The sequence below is a fragment of the Marmota flaviventris genome, chromosome 17, assembly GCF_047511675.1.
Source record: "Marmota flaviventris isolate mMarFla1 chromosome 17, mMarFla1.hap1, whole genome shotgun sequence".
NCBI classification, from domain to species: domain Eukaryota; kingdom Metazoa; phylum Chordata; class Mammalia; order Rodentia; family Sciuridae; genus Marmota; species Marmota flaviventris.
Genome location: NC_092514.1, coordinates 36,914,334 through 36,940,528, shown reverse-complemented (window position 1 = coordinate 36,940,528; position 26,195 = coordinate 36,914,334). Strand labels below are relative to the sequence as shown.

At 34.3% G+C, this 26,195-nt stretch overlaps 1 protein-coding gene across 2 annotated transcripts in view; it reads right to left on the bottom strand.

The window, feature by feature from the left end:
- Positions 1–26,195, bottom strand: part of Suz12 (SUZ12 polycomb repressive complex 2 subunit) — a 48,452-nt gene that overhangs the window by 5,853 nt on the left and 16,404 nt on the right. For both annotated transcript variants that reach the window (XM_027924186.2, XM_027924187.2), the window contains 9 exons: positions 22,132–22,181; positions 18,703–18,788; positions 16,315–16,546; positions 15,263–15,356; positions 10,118–10,223; positions 5,856–6,033; positions 3,524–3,615; positions 3,025–3,168; positions 1,052–1,209 (listed from right to left, as the gene is read on the bottom strand). In XM_027924186.2, coding sequence (XP_027779987.2) covers positions 1,052–1,209; positions 3,025–3,168; positions 3,524–3,615; positions 5,856–6,033; positions 10,118–10,223; positions 15,263–15,356; positions 16,315–16,546; positions 18,703–18,788; positions 22,132–22,181 — 1,140 coding nt within the window. The remainder of the gene's footprint in view (positions 1–1,051; positions 1,210–3,024; positions 3,169–3,523; positions 3,616–5,855; positions 6,034–10,117; positions 10,224–15,262; positions 15,357–16,314; positions 16,547–18,702; positions 18,789–22,131; positions 22,182–26,195) is intronic.

Here is a 26,195-nt window from a genome sequence, read left to right as displayed (position 1 = left end):
TTAAAAAAAGGTAGTTCAGGCAATCCTTCTCCTAAATTATTTTCCTTCTATACATGATGTGAAGTGGACCTATTATTTATCAATCTAAGCATCAGGGTTTTAATGATAAAACTAACTGTGGAAAAACATTACATAGAGAAAATGAAAGATAGTTAAAAGGGAAAAAAGGAACTATGTGCTACACAGGGCACAATAGAAATATACATATAAAATTTTACTTGTCAAAATTGTATATTTTGCTGGGTGTGGTGATGCCTATAATCCCACCAGCTCGGGAGGCTGAGGCAGGTAGATCAGAATTCAAAGCCAGGCTCAGCAACAGTGAGGCACTAAGCAACTCAGTGAGACCCTGTCTCTAAATAAAATACAAAATGGGACTGGGGATGTAGCTCAGTGGTTGAGAGCCCCTGAGTTCAATCCCCAATACCCCCAAATCCCCACAAAAAAAAAAAAAAAAAGTGTATTCTAATGTATGTATAATTACAAAGTAGAAAACCATAACACTGGCTACACACAGAAAACTATCCAAAAATTTTTTTTTTGTTTTTTTTTCAGTTTCAAGAGATAAAATTTTCATCTCACCAGTCAAATCTGCTACTATAAATACACCACTGTGGAATAAATCCTAATGGAAGGATAACCAATCTTGGATAGTATCTAACCAGAGACCATCATGTGCAATATTAAATGACAGGGATAGAAGTGTTTATATTTCATACAACCCAATTATAGTACATCCCTTTCTTGTTAGTTCCTATCTAGAAACTTTCACTGGGAAAATTCTTTAATTCTACTAACCAGTATAGCAACCAGTAAAGAAATAGAGATACAACAGTTAAAATTTAGGGGGAAAGTTGGAGGACAAAATGAAAAAAACACCTACAGGAGGAGGATCTTGTGAGAGTTATAAAGAAGTACACCACCTCAGAGACTTACACTTAAAATAATAATTTTTATCTAAACAGTAAGTCTGGCTGGCTCCCCTTTTTCACTCTAACATCCCCGACAAAAGCTAGAGAATAAGCTTTTGTAGTATGAGCATTTTACCTACCTGCAAACAAGAATGTGTGTGATAGGTGTTCTCTTTACTGGTCCATTTCGGCTAAAAGCAAAACCTGGTTGGCGATGAATATCTTGAGGATTTCCTGCATAGGAGCCATCATAACACTCATTGATAGAAACATCTATCCTAGCACCTTTTGGATGATACTGTAACAAAAATAACAGCATGTTTAGGAAAAGAAAATACTAATTATGCTTCTCTACCTAAGACCAGTGTGATGGTGCACACCTGTATGCCTGTAATCCCTGCAGCTCAAGAGGCTGAGACAAGAGGATGGCAAGTTCAAAACCAGCCTCATCAACTTAGTGAGGTCCTAAGCAACTCAATGAGACCCTGTCTCTAAATAAAATATTTAAAAAGGGCTGGAGATATGACTCAGTGGTTAAGTGCCCCTGCATTCAATCACCTGTACCAAAAAAAAAAAAAAAAAAAACAAATTAAAATAATAAGCACATAAATAAATACCTATCTCTCCAGTTAATTAAAAAGTATTTGTAGGTTATCTCTTTTGTAGTGCTGGAGATTGAAATCAGGGTCTTCTGCACACTAAAAAAGCACTATATTGAGTAGCATCTCTATATTGTTATGGATTCTTACTATTTTTAAAACTAAAATTATCCAGGCACACCAGCCAGTGAACAGGACATCACAAGATCTGGAGTCAAAAACATGTGATGCCAGGTACAGTGGTACATACCTGCAATCCCAACAATTCTGAACATTGAGGCAAAGGGATCACAAGGCCAGACTGGGCAAACTAACAAGACCTTGCCTCAAAATAAAAATATTTAAAAGGTCTGGGGTTTGCCTAACGTGGTGGCACACACTTGCAATCCCAGCAGCTTGGGAGGCTGAGACAGTAGGATCTCGAGTTCAAAGCCAGCCTCAGCAACAGCAAGACTGGAGATGTGGCTCAGTGGTTGAGTGCCCCTGAGTCCAATCCCTGGTACTCCCCACCCCCACCCAAAAAAGTCTGTGTCACAGTGCCCCTAGTTTCAAACCCAACAGGGTTTTGGTTTATTTGTTTTGTGGTACCAAGGATTGAACTCAGGGACACTCAACGACAAAGCCGCAGGCCCAGCCCTATTTTAGATTTTATTTAGAAACAGGGTCTCACTGAGTTGCTTAGTGCCTTGGTTTTGCTGAGGTTGGTTTTAAACTCTTGATCCTTCCTCCTCAGCCTCCCAAACCGCTGGGATTACAGGCGTGCGCCACCACATCTGGCTCCATCATCTCTATGGGAGTCTTTTATAGGGGAATGAAATATGTGTGTTAAAATTTTCAATTGTGGGCTGAGGTTGTGGCTCAGCAGTAGAGTGCTTGCCTAGCATTTGCAAGGCCCTGGGTTCAATTCTCAGCACCACATGAATAAATAAAATAAAATACACTGTGTCCAACTACAACTAAAAAATGAATATTTTTTTAAAATTTCTTTTATTGGCTTGGAGACTTCATATAAATTCTTTCTTCTGGAGACTGGGGTTGTGGCTCAGCGGTAGAGGATTGCCTAGCACATGAGAGGCCCTGGGTTCAATCCTCAGTACAACATAAAAATAAATAAATAAATAAAGGTATCGTCTCCAACTATAACTAAAAAGTAATTATAACAAAAACAGGGGGCTGGGGATGTGGCTCAAGCGGTAGCGCGCTCGCCTGGCATGCATGCGGCCCGGGTTCGATCCTCAGCACCACATACAAACAAAGATGTTGTGTCCGCCGAAAACTATTAAAAAAAACAAACAAACACAGAATCTTGGCTTATTAAAAAAAAAATTCTTTCTTCTCTCATCAAGAATAAGGAAATTACCCCAAGTTTCTGCAAACTTTGAATCATTAAGTGTAACTCATGCATAAAGCAATCTATCAAATGCAGATATTTTGTTATTTGTACACAAATATAATTTTTAAGAGTTAGGCTCTTATATTTAATATATATTGAGAAAAAATAAAAAATTACTTACAACATAATTAAAAATAAATCTGCTATGGCAGAGTTTAAGATGCTTGAGTAAACTATAAAGTTTGCGGCAGTTCAGAGTGCACCAAGGACAATGCAGATCATCTCTTGCTTCAGTTTGTTGTCTTGTATTGTTGTTATAAAGAAACTAAAGAAATAAAAAACAAAAAATCCAGTTAAGTCCACAACTTTTATCAAGATGTTTTGTTTCAATTTATAAAAATAGTTAAGACAATTTTTAAAAGGAGTGTCAAATTAATAGATATTTTAATTTAAATATTCCCAAAGATTTTAGATCTAATATATATAACAAATGCATTTCATGAGGAGCTGAGATCTAGCTCAGTGGTAGCGTGCTTGCCTAGCACATGTGAGGCACTGGGTTCGATCCTCAGCACCACATAAAAAAATAAAATAAATGTATTGTGTCCACCTACAACTAAAAATATGTATATTAAAAAATGCATTTCATGATTACTTAACAGAAGGTCAGCTATGTTTACCTGATAAAATATTCTTAATTTTTGTCTGTTTTCATTTGAAGTATCCTTTTCTTTTCTTGTTTGTAGATCTGTAGTCAATGTTTCTTTAACAGCTGAAAATATACTTTTGTTTAATGAAAATATTTGCTTCTAAAAGGTAAAATAATACCTGGCTAAAATAATTAAACAATTAAAGATTTCACGGAATTCTATTTATGTGACACAATTTCTATTCTTATCCTTAGCTAATGATCAGAGTAACAATCTGGTTAATCAGTAATCAGATGTTAAGGTCTTTATTGGCAGGACTCAATTTTTCCTTTAAAAACTACCTCCTATGTCCTAAACCATCATAAAAGGGGCTGGGGTTGTGGCTCAGTGGTGGAGCGCTTGCCTAGCACGTGGGAGGCACTGGGTTCAATCCTAAGCACCACATAAAATAAAGGTTAAAAATAAACAAACAAAACCAGGTAATTCTATGTGGTAACTATACTGTTTTGAACAATTTGAAGTTGAGGAAAGAGAGTATTTGTGTGTGTGTGTATTATTTGTACACAGGGCCTCCCACATATTAGGCAAGTACTCTACCACTGAGCTATATCCCCAACCCTAAGAATTGCTTTTGATTGGTTTTCATATTAATATATATTGAGAAAAAATAAAAAAATTACTTATAATTATATTTCATATTAATATATATTGAGAAAAAATTAAAAATTACTTACAACATAATTAAAAATAAATCTACTATGACAGAATTTAAGATGCTATGTCCTAAACCACCATAAAAATAAGATCCACTAAATTCTCATTTATCAGAAAGTTAAGTAATTATATTAAAATCATTCCAGATCTAAAAGATAATCACTATTAACAATTTTGATATATTTTATTCATACCTAATGGGAAAAAAGCCTTTCTCTTGATTCATCTGAGCATCCCACATAAACAATTTTGTATAAACTCTTCCTTTTCCCTCAGTTCCTTTGTAACTTTTTTACCTATTTTCAATGGCTTCAGAGTATTGCTGAGAAGTGCCTAGACCACAATTTACGTGGGAAATCTTCCTGTCATGGGTCATTTCTTATATCTCTTTAATTTATTACAGTGACCTACGCATAACTGATTAATGTCAAAGAAAACATCTTAAGCCATCTGTAGTCTTTAAATAGATAAAAATACATGGATGCGCTCAGGTGAAGGGCAGTGCTCCTAATAGATATGACAGAACATTGTAGCTTCAGAATTAATACAACAGAGTCAACTCCATTTGCAAAATGTTTTTCCTTTTAAAAATATACTACAGGGGTGGGGCTGTAGCTCAACGGTAGAGTGCTTGCTTGCATGTATGAGGCACTGGGTTCGAGCCTCAGCACCACATACAAATAAACATATAAAATAAAAGCATTCTGTCCATCTACAACTACCAAAAAAAAAGTACTACAGAGCTGGGATTATGGATCATTGGCAGAGCGCTAGCCTTGCACATGAGGCACTGGGCTTAATCCTCAGTACCACATAAAAATAAATAAATAAAATAAAGGTATTGTGCCATCTATAACTAAAAAATATTTTTTTAAAAATGTACTAAACCAGTATAATCCAGGTTTTGATGAACTTCTTCCAGCAACCCTACAATTATAAAAAACAGTCTGAATATTTAAATTCAGTTCTATAACACTGTAAAACTTATTAAAGATATAGTTCCAAAGCACTTTTTAAAAATTATTCTAGTACTGGGGATTAAACCCAGGGTCTCATTCATGCTAGGCAAGAAGTCTACCACTGAGCTACATCTCCAACACTTTTTACATCCTTTTGAGACAGTCTAAGTTGCCTAGGCTGGCCTCCAATTTGTGATCCTCCTGCTTAGTCTTCTAAGTAGGTGGAATTACAGGCATGTGACTCAGCATCTGGCAGTTCCAAAGTCCTTTCCAAGCTGCCACTGAAAAATCTAAAATCCAATCTGAAAACCAATTTTTTTTTTCTTCCTCAGTTTATGGCATATTCATATATTGGAAAAACTGCTAAACTGACATGAAGGTATATACAGACACCGTGGAAGTGTTAAATAATATGTGGCACATATATTACATACCATATTATGCTTCCAAACGTTTAAAAGAAAAATTCAAATTCTCAAGACACATCTAGCACAAAGATTCTAAATAAAGGTATATTTATCAGTACTTCAACATAAAACTTTACATTTAACACAGGAAAATCCTAATGTACAATAGTTAATAGTCAATCTAGCAAGCCAAATAATATTTCCTAAAGAATAATTACATGAAGCAAAATACAAATAAATCTAACCCTGAAACCATTATTTTAATAGCAATGTTTTGTTTACCAATAGTTTGTGTAGGTTTAACTGAACCAGGTTTGTTTTCTTGATGGAGACTCTCTGAATTTCTAGTGGCAAGTGGCTTGGCTATAGGAGCTGTAGACTTATCATTGGTTTCTCCTGTCCAACGAAGAGTGAACTGCAGTGTAGGTCCCTGAGAAAATGTTTCAAATGGAGGCAGCCTCTAAAAGATACAAAAACATGAAAAGTGAAGATTCACTAAATGAACTGAAATAAATTATAGGAATAAAAATAATTCATTATGATGAGTCAATGTGGATTTGATTTAAATCAATAAATTTTCCTCAAAAATCCAAAAATCAAAAGATAAGGTTAGATAAAATATGGAGGAGTAGACATTGTAGAACTGAAGAACTAAGGCTATTCGATGCAGAAGCCACTTATCAGCTGACTTTTTATGTAGAAATATTGATACAGTATGGCCAGCTTTTAAGTCAGAAACATGAATTGGGAATGTAGGTCAGTGGTAAAGTGCTGGCATAGCATGCACAAGGCCCGTTTATCTAGCACCACCAAAAAAAAAAAGAAAAAGTTGGAAACAGATTTTTTATGGAAATCTTTACATTCCTTATTTAGATGACCAAATGTCTTTAAAACAAAGCAAAATAAATCTGATTCCCACAGACTGCCAGCTCTCTCTTTGCTCTGAAGTGACAATTTCCTTAGGCATTTTGCAAACTGAGTAGCTTTCTTATTTCTCTTGACTTCTCTAAATCTCACTGCCACTGAGTCCAAATAAACTGCTCAAAAAATGCTTTCATGCTATTCTCTTTGACAGAAACCTTCAATGGGCTCTAATTCATTTTAAAGTCCTTCTATATCTTTCCTATCAGTAATCCTATTAAAACGGTAATTTTGGGCCAGAGCTACAGCTCAGCTGCAAAGGCACTAGGTTCAATTCCCAGTATCATCAACACCACAACAAAAACTAAAATTTTAAACTAAAACAAGGTAAAGATGTGATTGTATCAACTGGTTTAGACAGTTAAGTCTATATCTGGGAATGTGTCTTATAGAAACACTACCAATACAAAAAAGATATAAGCATGATTATTAAAACATTTCGGAGATGTAAAAATAAAATTTAAAATAATCTGTTTATCCATTAAACCAAATTATCCATGATTTAGTAAATTATGTCATTTATTTAATAGCAAGTTTTAAAAAAGAAGTATACCTATATGCTCTGACTTAAAAGTATATACACATTACACTGCTGCAAACAATTTCTTAGGAAAATTCAACTTGTATTTAGAATTCTTATTTTCTAATGAATAAAAAGTAAACTTGGGCTGGGGTTGTGGCTCAGAGATAGAGTACTTGCCTCACATGCGTGAGACACTGGGTTCAATCCTCAGTAACACATAAAAGTAAAATATAGATATTATGCCCACATACAACTAAAAAACTGTTTTTTAAAAAGTACAGTTTAAGAATTTTAAAACTAAAAAATTATAAAGATAATAAATAACAGAAAATACAAACACTGTAGATAAGTACAAAGAAACTAAAACGAGCTGAAATCTCATCTGTTAACCTTGAATGAACCACTATTTCATTAATTTTAGAAAAAGGAACTCATACCTACTATTTAGTAAAAATGAAATATCATGAAATTCTTCTCTATCATACTTTAAATGGCTTTTTAGATTTTTTTCATATTTATTTTTTAGTTTTACGTGGTCACAATATCTTTATTTTACATTTATGTGGTGCTGAGGATCAAACTCAGTGCCTCAAGCATGCTAGGTAAGCACTCTATCACTGAGCCACAATTCCAGCTCTTAGATTTTATTTACAATTTTTCATTTTAATGGCTGAAAAGATCTGCTTACTTACATTTTTCTGTTGATCAACTTTTTTTAAGTACTTCTATTTATTTTTATGTGGTGCTGATGAGGATCAAACCTAGTGCCTCACTCATGGCTAAGCAAGCACTCTGCCACCAAGCTATAGCCTCAACCCATAGTTAATCAAGTATTACTGTGTGACAAATTGGCAGAATTAGAATTGGTAATGATTATATAATTTTTAGTTTTATGCATATTGCAGATCTGCCCTCTATTAAAGTTAAAACCACCATATCCTTAAATAAAAGTATTATCACAATATGTGTCCTCATATACCTAATAACAGTAGAAACCATCTCTCTGTAAAATTTTTGTCAAATTCATAGTCAAAAGTAATATCTTAGGCTGGGGACATAGCTCAGCTGGTAGAGTGCTTGTCTCGCATGCGCAAGGCCCTGGGATCAATCCCCAGTGCCACAAAAAAACAAAGTAATACCTCTGTCTGTTTGTGTCTCTTTGAATACTAAGACCAAATATCTTGTTTTGTAGTTGTCAATGGACCTTTATTTTTATTTATTTATTTATATGCAGTGCTGAGAACCAAACCCAGTGCCTCAGACATGCTAGGCAAGCACGCTACCATTGTGCAATGACCTGAGCCCAAGACTGAGTATATTTCTAGAACTTTGGTGGCCATTTGTATTTGTTCTATTAAGAACTTCTTGATTATCTTTGCCAATTTTTATGTTCACAATATTAATATTTTGTTTTAATGTATTTTCACCCAATCCATTGTGTGTAGCAGGGACAAGGGAACTGCTGGGGATCGAACCCAGGACCTCAAGCATGCTAAGCAAGCACTCTACACTAAGCAGACCCAGTTGTTTTCAACTTGAGACTTTTGCAATAAAAAAAAAAAAAATTTACTGGGCTGGGGCTGTGGATCAGAGGTAGAGCACTTGCCTAGCACAGGGGAGGCCCTGGGTTCGATCCCCAACACCACATAAAAATAAATAAATAAATAAAAGACATTAAAAAAATTTCTTAAAAAATTATTAATTTTGGGCTGGGTTGTGGCTCAGCAGTAGAGCGCTCACCTCACATTTGTGAGACCGTGAGTTCAATCCTCAGCACCACATAAAAATAAAACAAAATATTGTGTCATGTATAACTAAAAAAAATATTTTTAAAAAAATTAGTAATTTTAGTGAGCTATTTTTTATTTTACACTTTCTATCTTTATATCATCCCTACTAAGGTCTTCCTCACCACAAGAATTATATTAATATTTGCTAACATATTTCTGAAGTTACAAGGTTGTTAATAGTTTCTTAAAAAAAAATTAAGATTGTAAGAACTAAGGCTTGAACCAAGGAGCACTTAACCACTGAGCTACATTCCAATCCCTTTTTATTTATTTTGAGACTGGTCTCACTGAGTTGCTTAGGGCCTGGCTAAATTACTGAGGCTGGCTTTAAACTTGCAATCCTCCTGCCTCTGATTTCTGAGTCACTGGGATTACAGGGGTGCACCACCACACCCAGGCAGGACTGTTAATTTTTACATTTAATATTTATAATCCTTTGGGAATTCAAGTTTATTTTCAGATGGGTAGAAACCACAATTAATGAATAATTTCTCTTTCTCATTCACACCTATATTACCACCTTTATCATAAACTAAATTTCAAGTATACATGAAAATCCTTCAGTACTATAATTCAGTGATATGATTATCTACTCTTATGATTACACCAAACCGTTTAACTTTTTATAACTTTATGGCTTGTTCCACTAACTGGTAAGTAAATTTTTCAAAAGTTTCTTTAGTATTACACACTATGAGATTAATTTGAGACTATCTTTTGGGCTTTAAAAAAAAAACCTGAGATTTTGCTTTTGTTGGTATCCTGATACATTGAGAAATAAATGACACTATTACATTTTATTGAGTCTATTCAAGAAATATGTATGCCTATTTATTCTTTTATAACTCTTCAAAGTTATTTTGAAGTATGCTTCATCTAAGTTATGCAATTTCTTAATAAATTTATTATCAGACATCACATTACTTGTTATTATGAACGGGATTGAAATTATCAGTTAACATTTATTGAGCACTTATTGTATGCCAGGCACAATATTAAACATTTTATTAATTACCTTATTTAATACATCAATTCTGTCCCTCAATTTACAGATTAAGAAAACTGAGACACAAGTTAAGTAATTTGCCAAATGCCACACAGTTAGGAACAGAAATTTTAATGAGGCAATCTGGCTCCAAGAACAATGTCTTTCATTAAATATTCTGACTAGATCATTTTTAGTTGTGTTCTTCAAAGTACTAAAACAAAGTAGTCTACTTCCAACATGGATTTGCATTTGGAGAAGAAAACATCAGTCAAAAATGGGAGTTCATAACTATAACGTGCTCAGCCTTCTAAGTAGTCCATACCTTCCCATCAAGAATAGTCTCCCATGTTGCTCTTTTCTTGCTTATTGGACATTCTTCCATTTCCTGCATGGCTACTTCATATTCCCCATCTAAAAGCTGTAAGCGCCTGTTAGACAAACACATACACTTTAAAGTAACCTGTGTATTACTAGAAGTACACAAATTCTACAACTTTACACTAAAAAGCATTTATTAAATTTATAAACTAGCTTATGTACCCAACAGGATTTTAAAATATATCTACACTCCAGTGCTAACAACAGCAATTTTAATGATGTACACTAACAGATAAATAACTAGAGAATTCTTCTATTACGTAGTTTACAGATGTAACTCTACACACTGAAAATATAATATGGCTAAGCTCTCTAGACCTTGTAAGTTGTAAACATTAAGTATAAAGCAAGTGTGTGGGCTTTATACTTTTAAAAAAGGATAACAACAATCTTATAATACTTGCCTTAGGAAAACCACTAATAATTAGGTTTGTTATTTTTAATTACTATACATGTTTGTACTAAAATCCTTTACTTTTATACTTGCCCAGTAAACTGATTAATGATTATAATAACAAATCTGACAATTATAGGAACCTGAGGGCACCTGGCACATATAGATGCTCAATAAATATTTCATTGAAGAAGAAATAAATGAAACAGTGGTTGAATCAAAGAATCAAATGAATTATACTAATCAATTAAATTATACTCATGCAGTATAGTTTCGATATGTGTGTGTGTGTGTGTTTTATATATATATTCCCATACTTCTAAATACTGGTAACCCTTACTGCTCTAAACACCATTTTTCTACCGTGCTCAATAATTAATCGTACATAGCAAGAATCTGGCTTCTCTTCGTCAGCCTTAAAACAAATACTATTAGTTGATAACAACTAAAATTTATTGAGTGCTTACTATGTGCCAGGCACTAAAGACTTTATATAGTTTATTTAAACTTCCCAACAACTTTATGACCTAGGTTCTACTACTCCATTTCCACTGAGGCACAGAGACATTAAGTAACTTGCTTTAAGAACACACAGTAAGTAGCCAGATCTAGTCAGTGAATCTAGGTAGCCTGTCTCTCAAGTCTGATTCTTAACATCAAATAATTTTGAGACTAAGAATTTTTGCCTGTTCTCTATGATGTACTACTTAATTTAGTCTACTTCCATAGTACATCAGCAAAGCTATTCAATTTTCTATTTTAAAATACTAATTTTATTTAATCATTTAAATAGACAATACAGTCATATAGCTCTATATTTAAAAGGTGTTTCCATCATGCTTTTACATGACTACATAATATTTCATTTTATGGTTGTACATTTGATAGCTACAATCCAATGCACTCTCCTACCTGTAATGTATGAGGAGGCCTTTTCCCCCACAGCCTCATGAACAGTGCTTTACCAAGTTTTTTGATCTCTGTCAATCTGATAAGTGAAAAAATGACATCTCAGTGTACTTTTAATTCAGATGTCTTATCTTTTTAATTGTTTAAGAATCACATATATTCTTTTTTAAATAAACTTTGTATTGTATCCTTTGTTCATTCTTCTGTTGGGCTGTGGTCTTTTTAAATTGCATAATTGTTTTGTATTAGAGGATTATGATATATAAGTTGAAAGTAATTCCCCCCACTTTTTATGAATTTATTTTTAATTATTATTTTTGCAGTGCTGAGGATTGAACACAGTGGTGTCCACCACTGAGTTATATCCCTAGCCCTTTTTATATTGAGACAGAGTCTCACTAAATTGCACAGACTGGCCTCAAATTTGTAATCTGCTTGACTTAGTCTCCCCAGTGGTTGGGACTACATATGTGTGCCAGGTTGGCTGTCATTACTTTTACTTTAGTTATGGCTTTTTTTTTCAAATTTTTTATGTTTATTTTGCCCAATATTTCATACTTTATGGTCTCTTGAATTTTGGTTATACTTTAATCTCTCTCTGAGATTGCAAAAACAATTTCACACATCTAATCCCCAGATCTTGGCCTATGCTGTTCCTTTACTGAAAAGAATCAGGACTGGAAGAAATGGTAATCCAGAGCAGAGGCAGGAAAAGGCAAGCTTCAATTACTACTCCAGAAAATAAGGAAAAACTAAAAGTCAAGTTCAAAGGACACAAGAGCCTACCTGGAGAGGCTGATTAAATTTGAGATAATATGGCCATTAAAAGGATTAGCAACATGAACAAACTAAAACTAGTTGAATAAAAATGGCATTTGCAGTGGTACATGCCTATAATCCTATCAATCTGGGAGGTTGTGCCAGGAGGATCACAGATTCAAGACCACCTTCAGCAATTCAGCAAGACTTTATCAAAATAAAAATAAAAAAAGGTTGGGGATGTAGGTCAGTGATAGAGCACCCCTAGGTTCAATCCCATGTGTGTGTGTGTTTGTGTGTGTGTATACACATTTTTTAATCCATGCTGGTAAAAGATAAGAATCATCTGGGCGTGATGCTGTAATCACAGAAGCTCAGGAAGTTGAGACAGGAGGATCTCGAGTTCAAAGCCAGCCTCAAGCAGTGATGAGGCCCTCTGCAACTCCGTGAGATCCTGTCTCTAAAATACAAAATAGGGCTGGGGAGGCTCAGTAATTGAATGTCCCTGTTTAATCCCCAGCACCAAAAAAAAAAAAAGAATCATCGATGGATGATTAAACTATCTGGTGAAAGGGTACTGGAGGTAAAAGGATATTCACCCAGGTTCATGTATTAATACAGATTACATGTTAATTAGTGAAAAGCAAAAAACAACTGTTAAAATAGAGAAAAATGGCAACCACCATCTTAACCAACTGACCAAACCTAATATTACCTGTGTTTGTGATGGAATACACAAAGAACACATCACCAAGTAATTAGTATCTCTGCTAAAAATGTTTAATTTCAATCTAATCATGAGGAAATAATCACCAAAGTCCAAACTGAGATATATGCTACAAAAATATATGCCTATAATTAAAAAAGAAGTCCCAACAATATTCTGTGGCATAGGCCCTATGGTTCCACCTACTTGCCAGGGCAAGGTAGGAAGATCCCTTGAGCCCAGGAGTTTGAGACCACCCTGGGCAACACTATGAGGTCCAATCTCAAAAACAAATAAATATAATAGTCTGGAGAACTATTCCAAATTGAAGGAAATTGGACAGTATGACAACTACTTACAGAATGGGGGAGGGAAACACAAACTATAAAGGATATTACTGAGGTCAAATGGGGAGCTAGTACTGTATTTGTTATATATTAATTTTCCTAAGTAAGACAAGTGAACTGTAGTTATGCTTTGGTTCTTAAGAAATAAATGTTGACATGTAAGTGAAGAATGAGGAATAAAAAGTAATCTTTCATGGCTGGGAATATAGCTCAGTTGGTAGAGTGCTTGCCTTGCATGCACAAGGCCCTGGGTTTGATCTCCAGAACCACACAAAAAAAGTAATCTTTTACCTGGTTCAGCATAAAAATAAAACATACTCGCTAGTGCAGCAACTGTGGCAAAATATTAACAGATAAGTCTAGGTGAAGGATATATGGTCTTAAATAATCATTCTTTCAACTGTTTTAGAGGCTTGGTAATTTTCAAAATTAAAACTTGGGGAAAAATTCACCCTGTTTCTTCTTGGTATTTTTTCATTAGAAAAAGCATTGCTTGGGTCTGGGGTTATGGCTCTGGGTTCGATCCTCAGCACCACATAAAAACAAATAAATAAGTTTGTGTACAACTACAACTAAAAAATAAATATTAAAAAAGCATTCCTTTCATACAAGGAATATGTTAAAACATATGTAAATTAGAAAAAAGAAAACATAATGTACCCGCTCACTGCCTAAAACAGAACATTTATCAATATCAACAAAGCCCAGTAAGCATTGTCCTCACTGCTAAAAGACATAATCACTGTCTTCTAGTATGTTTATGTTCCTATTGTTTTCTATATAAATTTGATCCACACTCAAATTTCTGATTTTAAAAATAAACACACTACAATGATTCCTATTACTAATGTTGACATTATATGATATATTCTAAGACAAATGTTAGCCAAAATCTCTCTCTCTCTCTAATTTGAGGTGCTGGGGATGGAACCGAGGGCCTCAAACATGCTGTGAAAATACTCCATTGCTAAGTTATCTCCCCAATCCTTTTTTAAATTTTGAAACAGTCTCACTAAGTTGCAGAGCCTGGCTTTGAACTATGATCCTCCTGCCTCAGCACCCCTCGTAGCTAGATTAGAAGCGTGCATTAGCTCTATCTCATTATATCTAATCTTCAAGGCTGTCATATTAAGAGCCTTACACTTTTATTTACCTGGTGGCTAACAAATGATTATGTTAAAGCATCAATCTAGTTCATTTTTAAAAATAAGAGGAATGGCCCAGTTACTTTTCTTGGCTCTTTCTCCTATTATTTTACTGCAAGTAAACTGTACTTAACTACCAGCAATCAGTCTAGTACAAAAAAATCATGGCATGTATAGGCTTCATCCACTGACTCTGTGTAAAAAAACTGCTACATTGTTTCCTAGACTTTCTTTTACTGATGCTAAAATGTTTTTTCCCCAAATAGAAACTGCAGAGATGATTATATGCCCAGGTATTTCTTTGCCACCCTATGTGAAATACTCACATAGCCACACAATGATTATATACAATTTTCTTATCTTCAGTAGACACACACCCTAAGATTTCCACAGCACTCATTTCACTGAAGTCTGCTCAAATATTACCTCCACCTACAGGCTTTATAGTAATCATTTATTCTCTTTATGTTTTTCTTCATAGCACAGTGACATCAGTTAATGTTTTTGTGTAGTGGTCAATGTCCTACATTACAAGTTAAGCTCATGAAGGAACTTTGTTGCCTTCTCTGCCTTGAACAGTGTCTGGCAAAGAACAGATACTCAAATACTTGCCAAACGAAAACACTCAACTGAATCATTAATAGTTCCTTTTCTGTGCTTACTGCATTCTGTCTGTTATCAAGAGAAATTCAGTATTTTTTTCTCCATTTGTTAAGAAAGAAAGAAAGAAAGAAACAAAGGTAAGGAAACAATATCACCATTAATTTCTACTTCAGAATGTAAACATTTCTAGAACATTATGGAAGCCTTACTTGTCCATCAACATTACCTGTTTTTATCAAATACTGTCATTTGTGCAACAAATGTCTTTTCCCCATCTTCACGATTTCGTTTCCTTCTGGCTGGAAGTTCTTCATTGACATCTGAATTTAACAAACATTTCTTATAAATCAAACAAAAATGTTATTCATGATATATGGTCCCTTAACACAAAACATGCTACATTTATCCTAAATGAGGCCACAGACCACATTTGTTCCAATTTGCAATTTTACCATATGTGTATGCCCTTACTTGTTTATATTCACTGACACTAACCCATATCTTTGCAAATGGTGGTTTCTGTTTGACACGATCTTCTTTGCTAAGCAAACTCCTTAATCACTGTTCCTGTTTAGGAACTTCAAAAAACACTTCAAGACTCACAAAGATTATTTCCTCTATGGTGCTTCTCCATACACCTCTATTATAGAACTCATCATTTTACCACATTTATTTCTTGCCCATCTTCACATGCTAGATTGTGAGCCTTTGGAGAATAGGACTGATTTACCCAACCTGCACCCCACCCCACATCTATATGTTGGTCAGATGATTCTTTCAAAGATAAATTGTTGAAATAGAGGAATGGGTAGAGGGATAAATATGTGATAAATATAATAAAATATTTGTATTCAAGCTGGATGTAAGTAGAGGTATGCACCTGAGTCCCAACACTTAGGGACTGAGACAGAAGGATCACTTGAACCCAGGAATTCAACACTGTCCTGAACAACAAAGTGAAGTGAGTCTCTATCTCAAAAAAATAAATTAATTAATTAAAAAGTTCCTGTTTTAATGTAGGTAGTGAGTAGACAGGTATTTACAATTCTTTCAACCTCAATAGAGGTCTATCAACAACTAAAAAAAAAATCTGTGTGCTAACAGATCAATTAAAAATATCAGTCTTTCCAACTTTGGAAAGGTAAGGTTTTAAAATAATCAAAACAATACTTCACAAACAACTATGAACATTATAAAGGAATACTGATTCAGTCATTTTTATTGACCATCCTATTCTCCAATGATGAAATCTAGTAAGATTATTAAAATAAAAATTACCAATATTTTCATTGGTTTCTCCATTTATCATTCCATTAAACTCTCTTCTTCCCGGACGAGTCACTCTAAATAGCAATGAGTAAGACTTCACCATATGGCTGTTACTAGGTTCAAATTCATTACTGGAAACTGCAAGGGACGGGAAATTTCCAGGTTTTGTTTGATTGAGGTCGGGATTCAAAGGCACCTGCTTTTTACCTGTGGGAACTTGTCTTATTGGACAACTTACATCCTGCAAAGGTAAAGATTATTAAATTAAATTTATACATGAGCAACAATACAATGAAATTTCTAATAGCTACAGGAAACATGGTATAGGCCATGCTTACCAAATGCCATGTTAAAACAATCACTGTTTTGGAAACTGTGAAGCAAAGATAAAAAATGTGGAACTATATTCCAAATATTAAATCAACTAAAGATTTCTGAAATATGATGAAAATAATGATACAGTATATTCAATATCTAGATGATGGTCATACAAATTAGTTTTATATTGGCAATTAGGGACTGGGGGTGTAGCTCAGATGCAGAATGCTTAGCTTGTGTTCTATTCCAGTTAGTGCAAAAGAAATATGGAATTAAAAAATTATGCTTAAAATGCTAAATCCATGTAACTGCAACATTTACCTTAAATTTTCAACAATATCTGGTGCAGATGAACATCACCAGAATTGAAAAACAAGATGGCTGTAATAACCCCACAGTCAACATTATGAAACAAATTCATATTAAAAAATGTTTAGTAGAAGCAATAGTTACCAAATTCTAAGTAATGTTCTGTTAACATGTAAAGATGTTATGCTGAGGGCTGGGGCTGGGGCTCAGCAGTAGAACACTTGCCTGGCATGTGTGAGGCACTGGGTTCGATTCTTAGCACCACATATAAATAAATAAAATAGAGGTCTATCAACAACTAAAAAATATTTTTTAAAAAATGTTATGCTGAAAGAGAAAAACTGAAAGATACAGAGGACGGACCTTTGTGATGACAGACATATCTTATGGTATTATTCTACATATTATATATTATCTTTTTTTTTTAAGTAGATGGACACAATGCCTTTATTTTATTTATTTTTACGTGGTGCTGAGGATTGAACCCAGTGCCTCACACATGTTAGGCAAGCGCTCTTCCACTGAACCACAACCCCAGACCACATATTATCTCTCTTATGGTAGTATCTTTTAAAAAACAAAACAAAACAAAAAAAAAAACTAGAATATTGGCTAATAATCTACTGCACAAAGGAGTGTAAAATGAGAAATATTAAATCTCACTCACACCCCAAGTTCTAACACTACAGAATGACTAATACTGGCAGTTGACTATTATATCCTTCCAAGAAGACATTGGTGCTTTTTTAGAAAAACTAAAAAGAATCACATTACATTATTATTCACATTTTTTTTGCATTTGAGGGAGATACTGGGATTGAACCCAGGGGCCCTTTAAAACCTGAACTACATCCCTAGCATTTTTATTTTTTATTGAGATAGGGTCTCACTAAGTTGCTTAGGGCCTCACTAAATACCTGAGGCTGGCCTTGAACTTGCAATCCTCCTGCCTCAGCCTCCCAAATTGCTGGGATTACAGGCATGCGCCACCACACCCGGCTTAAATTCACATTTTAATTATCTAATTCTTGCACAATTTTTCCCTCACTGTTTGTATGGGGGTTGGGTAGAAGTAAGGAGCAATGTGTCCAAACTTTACATAAACTTTTTAATATATGTAATTATATTGCTGCTTCCTATGGCCATAGCCAACTTTTCACCAATGCTCCAGCAGTTTTCAACCCCCTTATCATCTTACTAAGATTCTGACAGGACATAAGCATAGGAACCTCTATATAGGTCAGTTCCTGTTTCTCTTAAAAGACTGAAGGACTTGAAGCTACTCAAAGTATATCTGTTGGCTTTGGTAGGTTGCCCAGGAAACTTAACCACTGTAACACTTGTTTCTATGGTGAAAAGATTTTATCTTCTAAATAAAAATTTGAAGCAATGTATTAATAAGTTAATGGCTGATAATGCTGATAACAAAATTTCTTTGCCTGAGAGTAGTGTTTCTTTTGGGAAAAAACCTCTCTCTTACCCCTTATTTAAAATTTTAATGAGTACTAATAGCAAGAAAGAACCTAACAGAACTGAAATGACAGTGAAGCAAATAAATTCACATCATAAAATGCTAAAATATAGCTTCTTTCCTTATCTCCAGATTCCTGTGGAGAAAGTTTTGTATGCATTATTAAAAAAACACAAAGTTATGGAAGGCCAAAAAGAAGTTAGTGTTATAATTCAGCCATCAACATATTTCTACATATGCATAAACAAGTTTAATTAATAAAATCATTCCACTTGATCTATCAGTATTTTATACATTACCTTTCTTTTTTTGTGGCAAACTTTGACAAGCAGGACTTCTAGGGTAACAGAATTTTGTTCATTTTCTGAGTTTTGTGATGGCTTATCTAAACAGAAAATCAATACTATAAATAAATACAGTATGTATTTTCCCAAGAAGTTTGGGAATTTCAAACAACAAAGACTTCCCACAATAAAGACTCAAAACAAGTTGATTCATTCTTCTTTCCCCAATTAAGTTCCAAACTTGCAGCAAACACTTTAAAAGCCTCTTTATATAGTAATTTAAATAAACCTTTCACAAGAAAAACATAATTACCTTCCTATATACCAACTACTTCTGATTTCAAGATTTAACATTTATGATAATAACATAATAAACTGCTACTAAAAAGTAATTTTGATAAACATTTTAGTTAAACCCTCTTGGCAGAAATTATGAAAGAAATGAATATATACAGGAAAAAAAAAAGTATCTTTAATTTTTTCCTCCTTCCAAAATCTATTACTAAGAAATTTAAATTGGTTACTATTATATGTTTGTTTATGAGATACTAAACTAAAAAGGTTCTTTAATTGATCACAATTTTAGAAAAATAAGTTAGTTTTGTTTTTTTTTAAAAAACCCTTTCCCCAGAATTTATAAAGTCTAAATAGGAAAGCAAAACCTTGCTACTGTTTACTACCTAGGATAATCCCATAGCTTATAAAATTTACTAATTTCAGTTTTGAATACTAAAGTCTATATTTTCTATATCAATTAACAAAAGCCTTGCAAATTTTAGGTTCCAGAGTACTCCTCTATAATATGCTTGTCTTTAAAGTCCCAAAGGTTCAGAGCTGTGAATGTAGCTCAATAGAAGAGGACCTGCCTAGCATGTGAGAAGTCCTAGGATCAATCTCTGCTACATCATAAAGTCCAAAATGTAAATAACTAAATATTCAATCATTAATTCCTCATTAACCTTCTACATAGAACTATTATAACAGATGAATATATCATCACATACATGAAGAAACAAAAAGTTTCCAATAATACTTTTTCACTTTAAAAATCATCTCTTCACACAGGGTGTAAGCATTTGTATCAGTCTCTTTGAAAGCTGAATCAGGATGAAAACACATGTATAGCAAAAAAATAATCCAACAGTCAAAACTCAGAAACAAAAACTCTCAGAATAATTCTCACCATGAAAATGGTACCCTAATAATCTCTATTTTTATTCTTAGCTCTTTTAGTAGCAATTGCTAAGCAAAAGTCTTCAAAACAAAAAGGGGAAAAATGCAAATTTTAGGGATTTTTCTTTTCTTTTTTTTTGTGGTGCTGGGGATTGAACCCAGGGCCTTGTGCACATGAGGCAAGCATTCTACCAACTGAGCTATATCCCCAGCCCTAGGGATTTTGACATTGATTTTGTATCCTGGTTTCTTAACGTTAATTCCTTTAAAAAAAAATGTAACTTGAATGAATATGAGAGGAAATGTACTTGCTTCTTCCTAACTTATGCTAATTTCAAAGTTATAATAGGAAATTGTTTTCAGGAAACTATCATCAGAGCTCACTTTCAGATTGACTTTTAATAATATACAGAAAAGAAACAGCGGGTATGGTGGAGCACGCCTGTAACCCCAGTGGCTTTGGAGGCTGAGACAGGAGTATCTCGAGTTCAAAGCCAGCCTCAGCAATAGCAAGGTGCTTAGCAACTCAGTGAGACTCTGTTTCTAATAAAACACAATATAGGGTTGGGGATGTGGTTCAGTGGTTGAGTGCCCCAGTTCAATCCCTGGTACCCAAAGAAAAAGAAAACAAAAGAAAAGAAACAAAGTGAATTTGACCAATTTTCAAACTTTATATTTTGTCTTGGAGAACAGGAAAAAATAGTTTAAACACACTGCTTCCCAAAGAGATATATATATATATATATATATATATATATATATATATATATATATGCACTTTAACAAGTCTCTGGAAACAAAGAGCAAATGAACCTAAAAGTTAAAATTATGAGCTCGGATACAGCTCAATGGTAGACCATTTGGTAGACCATTTGCCTAGCATGTGCTAGGCCCTGGGTTTAATCCCCAGTACCTCAAAAAAGAAAAAACAAAAGTATTAGATTTGATACATACTTTCGAAGTACCACAGAAAACCAAATATAGATGAATAAAAATAAGGATCCCAGAATATAACTGTAAATAATTTAGGGGGGGAAAAACATAGAAATGCCATTTGGCTTACTTCTTATATAAAAATGGACCAGATCTAAGGCAAAACCTGAAAATTACATTAGCTGATAATAGACATGACCAAATTACAAAAATCGTACATTAAAATCATCAATCAGTGGCACACGCCTACAATCTGAGCAGCTCAGGAGGCTGAGGCAGGAGGATCACAAGTTCAAAGCCAGCCTTAGAAACTTAGCAAGGCCCTAGACAACTCAGTGAGACCCTGTCTCTAAATAAAATACAAAATAAGGTTGGGGATGTGGCTCAATGGATGAGTACCCCTAAGTTTAATCCCCAGCACCACCACCACCCCCCCAAAAAAAAAACACTTAAAATGTTCTACTATACTATTTTAATATAAAACTTCGTTGGTTTTTTTGTTTTCCAGCAGGACTTTGAATCAGTGCTAAGGTCTTTCACATGCTATGCAGGTACTCTACTACTAAACTATATACATATCCAGCCCCTTAAACTTTCTTACTGAACAATAAAGGAAGACCAACCTGGTCTCTGTTGATAGTAAAGGTTTTATTCCATTCCACGATAATTAGTGGATGTATACACAAATTTAGGATGGACTAAGTTTAGAGGCATTTTATCCATGTTTTAAAAAAACAACTATAATTTTCCCCAGCATGCTTTCAGGTTTTACTGAAGTAATATAAAATATTACATAATTTCCTTGGTTTAATGCCTAACATATTGATAATATCCATTTATTTAGAAAAAAACATGATGCAATAACATTAACTCAAAGTGTCTTTGCAGAATGGATTCTTTACCTATTGTGGTTTTTCTAAATATATGTAGACATATGTATTTATTTAGTTAGTTGTCAACGAAACTTTATTTTTTACTTATTTATATGCAGTGCTAAGGATTGAACCCAGTGCCTCACACATGCTAGGTAAGTCCTCTACCGCTGGGCTACAACCCGAGTCCCCTATTCCAGTTCTAAGGCAATTAATTAAAATTTTCATCATTAGACTTCAAACCTGAAGTTCAAAAACAAGTAGCAGAGGGCTGGGGCTGATCTCAGCAGTAGAGCACTTACCTAACTTACACAAGGCCCTAGACTCCATTTCCAGCGTTGAAAAACAACAAAGAACACTTCCCCAATAGAACATCTTTCCCATTAAATGTAATCTTAATACCAATTTTTTTAAACATTCCCAAACATATTTGGTTGTTGGATGCCAAAATATTTAAGGTACATACCATTTTTGTGGAAGAAACCAGTAAATGTAAGCTGCAAATGAGCTGACAAGCTAAACAAAACAAACAAAAGTTTTCATCACATTAATATTCTATAATAAAATAGCCTAGACTTTAATTTATAACAGTGAAAGCCACTCCAGCTAATTTATAAATATTTGATTTTCTCATTCTTAATTGCTGTTCTGGCCCATGACTCCATGTGCTTTACCATCATTAAGAATGACATCCAAATGAGTATGTCTACTATATACTTTAAACAAATAAACAACTAAAATCCTCCAAATCCACAAAAATAAAAGCAAAAACAAAAACACAGGAATAGGGCAGGGAAAAAAAATAGACAAAATGAGATGCCAGATAAATTACTGTGCTTTAGTGTCTTACCTACAAAATGGAAAGTTTCTCTTCCCACATTGCAAAAGGAAATTTTGATAAGGAGAGTTGAATTGATCCAAGTGTTTGACTTAAAGCAATGGAAAAATTCAACCCTCCTAATCCATGATGCAAACCCTCTGTTTTACATTTCAACTAGGAGTGAAACACCAACTACAAATCTACTATAGTTCTGTAATTCACTTTCAACATGCCATTTCCACTTTTTTCTGAAGAAGCTATTCAGAAGGAAGCATGAACCAGTGAGCCTTTGTTTTGAAAAACAGCTATTATCAATGAAAAACTATTAGGATGGGACAGAATAAACAAACACCAACAGCTTTTGTAAACCTTTAAAGCTCAAGAGAAAACAGGCTTATCTATTGGTCAGGAGTCGTTCATAACATTTTAGAGCACACTTTCTATGATGTGATACTGGCAATTCAGGTTATAAAAACCAAGAGAAAACAGACAGTGAGGAAAGGAAAGCAGAACTGATCCTTTAACTCAAGAAATTTACCAGTGAAAAGAATGAAAGTAAATAATACTTACAGAACAATAAGAACCAGTCAAGGGTATCTGGTTTTTTGTTTTGTTTTTTCTTACATAATGGTAATAATCTAGATATTTTTTATAGTAGAAAGGAAGAGTTACAGAAAGACATTGAGGCTAGAGCAATGACAAAAATGAGAACATATTATACTCTAAATTTGCCTAGGACTCCTCTTTTCCAAGATATAGAAGAGGCAAGTAAGATATTTCGATGAAAGATGTAGGGATGCCTGTATTTTCTAAGTGAAGTAAACCATCCAACTGATAAAAAAACTAGAGCAGGAACATTGTGGGGGCACTTCTAGAACTGTACTAAGGAAAGTATGCGAGAATATCAGTAGAGAACAAAATGACAATGGAAGAGTGGAAGTACAAAGGTTTAAGCAGTATTAGTATAATTTTTTAATATTTATTTTTAGTTGTAGGTGGGCACAATATCTTTATTTCATTTTTATGTGGTGCCGAGGTTTGAACCCAGTACCTCACATTTGCTAGGCGAGCACTCTACCTCTGAGTCACAACCCCAGCCCCTAAAAAGTATAATTAAGAGGCAAAAACTGAGGCAGAGCTGGGTATGGTGGTGTACACCTATAATCCCAGCAGCTCGGGAGGCTGAAACAGGAGGATCACGAGTTCAAAGCCAGCCTTAGCAATGGCGAGGCGCTAAGCAACTCACGTCTCTAAATAAAATACAAAATAGAAAAAAAAAAAAATTAAAGTAAAATACAAAATAGGGCTGGGGATGTGGCTCACTGGTCAAGTGCCCCCGAGTTCAATCTCTGGTACCAAAAAAGGAAAAAAAAAAAAAGAAAGGCAAAAACTAATGATAACAATATCAACAAAAACAGTATACAATGGAATTCTTAAAAATAGGTAATTCAAATATTAGAAGCACTTTTAAATTATTTTGTGACATAAATCAGATGGTTTTAAAAACACGTGGGAAAGACTAACAATGAAAGAGGCAAGAAAAAAATTTTAGGGTTTATCTGGACTGCAGTGATTGATATCTGACTGTATAAGTTTGACAAAAGAACTAATCATACACCAAAAGGAGTGAATGAATGTAAATTATACTTTAAAACAAATAAACAAACAAAAGCAGACATTGGGGAATTGACTGACTATACAAACCAAAGAATTTTTCAAAGTCATGCAAATGTTTTACATTTTTGATTGTGGCAAAGATTAAAAAGTATATACATTTGTTAAAACTTGAACTATCAGCCAGGAGTGGTAGTGCACACTCATAAACCTAGACATTCGGGAGGCTGAGGCTCAAGGTCAGCCATGAAAACTTGTTGAGGGGGGATGGGAAGTTGATGACCTGTAACTTGATGATACAGAAGACCCCAGGATCAATCTCCTGTAGCTTTTTTTTAAAGCCTTGAACTATACTTAAGATGAGTATATTTATTAAATGTAAACTATACTCAAAGTCGATATTTTAAAAGTACGTTAGTCATTTACATGATATTTTACTAAAAGGATGGTTCATAGGATGGGCAGGGTGGCACACGCCTTTAATCCAAGCAACTTGGGAGGCTGAGGCAGAAGGATCACAAATTTGAGGCCAGCCACATAAACATAGTGAGACCCGGTCTCAAAATAAAACATAAAAAGGGCTGGAGATGTAGCTCAGTGGTTAAGTGCCCCAGGGTTCAATCCCTAGTACGCACCAATAAAAGGAAAGAGAAGGAGGATAGTTCAAATTTTCCCATAAAAATGGACCCATAGGGTTGGGGATGTGGCTTAAGCGGTAGCGCACTCGCCTGGCATGCGTGTGGCCCAGGTTCGATCCTCAGCACCACATACATACAAAGATGTTGTGTCCGCCGATAACTAAAAAATAAATATTAAAAATTCTCTCTCTCTCTCTTTAAAAAAAAAAAAATGGACCCATAAATAAGATGCGTGTGGTGGTGCACACCTGTAATTTCAGTGGCTTAGGAGGCTGAGGCAGGAGAATCATCATTGAGCTCAAAGCCAGTGTCAGCAATTTAGCAAGACCCTGTCTCAAATATAAAAAAGGCTGGGATATAGCTCAGTGGTTAAGTGCCCCTGGGTTTGATCCCCAGTACTAAAAAAAAGTAATTTCAAAAATTTCATAAATATTTCCTTAAAAAGTAGTGAAAACTCCAAAATATAGCTAAAAGAAAGAAACATTCTATAACTTCCACACGTTAGAAGATAATCCATTACAACTCTAGCCAACTCTTAGTTGGTTCAATTAAACCTATATACAAGGCCAAGTTAATCTTTCCTTTTTCTTTACGTTGGAAGATTGAACGCAAATCCTCATGCAGATTAATTTTCTGAAAACACCATTTTCTTCCTTTCTGCATATTTTCTTTCCTTTTTTTTTTATTTGTTGATAGATCTTTATTTTATTTATTTATATGTGGTGCTGAGAATCGAACCCAGTGCCTCACACATGCCAGGCAAGTGTGCTACTAATTTTACTTTTAATATTTTCTTGTTTTAAAAATTCCTTTTCTACAACTTTTTTTTTCTTGGTACCGGGGACTGAACTCAGGGGCACTCAACCATTGAGCCACATCTCCAGCCCTATTTTGTATTTTATTTAGAGACAGAGTGTCTGAGTTGCTTGGTGCCTCCCTATTGCTAAGGCTGGCTTTGAACTCTCGATCCTCCTGCTTCAGCCTCTCCAGTCACAGGGATTACAGGCGTGAGCCACCACACCTGGCTGCAATTTTCTAATTAGTACCCAACTACCAAATCCATTGTCTAATCACTGCCTATAATATGGTTTCATTTCTTATTATCTTCATTAAAGCTTTACATGAGAAAATAGAATGATAAAAGAACCAGAAAATTCCAATTTCACTTCTGGTTCAGTTCTTAGTTGTGACCTGATACCTATGAGTACAATTACCTCTGTTAAGGTTGTGAAGTTTGCATAAAATAACAGATCCAGTATTCTCTCATTTTACCAAGACACCAAGCCCACCCATCCAAAACTTAAGTATAACATCTTTACTTTATAAACACTTTTATTTATTACTGTCACTATTCCTGCATACACATTCTTTTGAAATCTTTATATTTTATTGGTGTCCCTAGCAGTGTCTTACAGAAAGACACTTAATAAATGCTTTTTGTAAAGGATAAGAATGTCC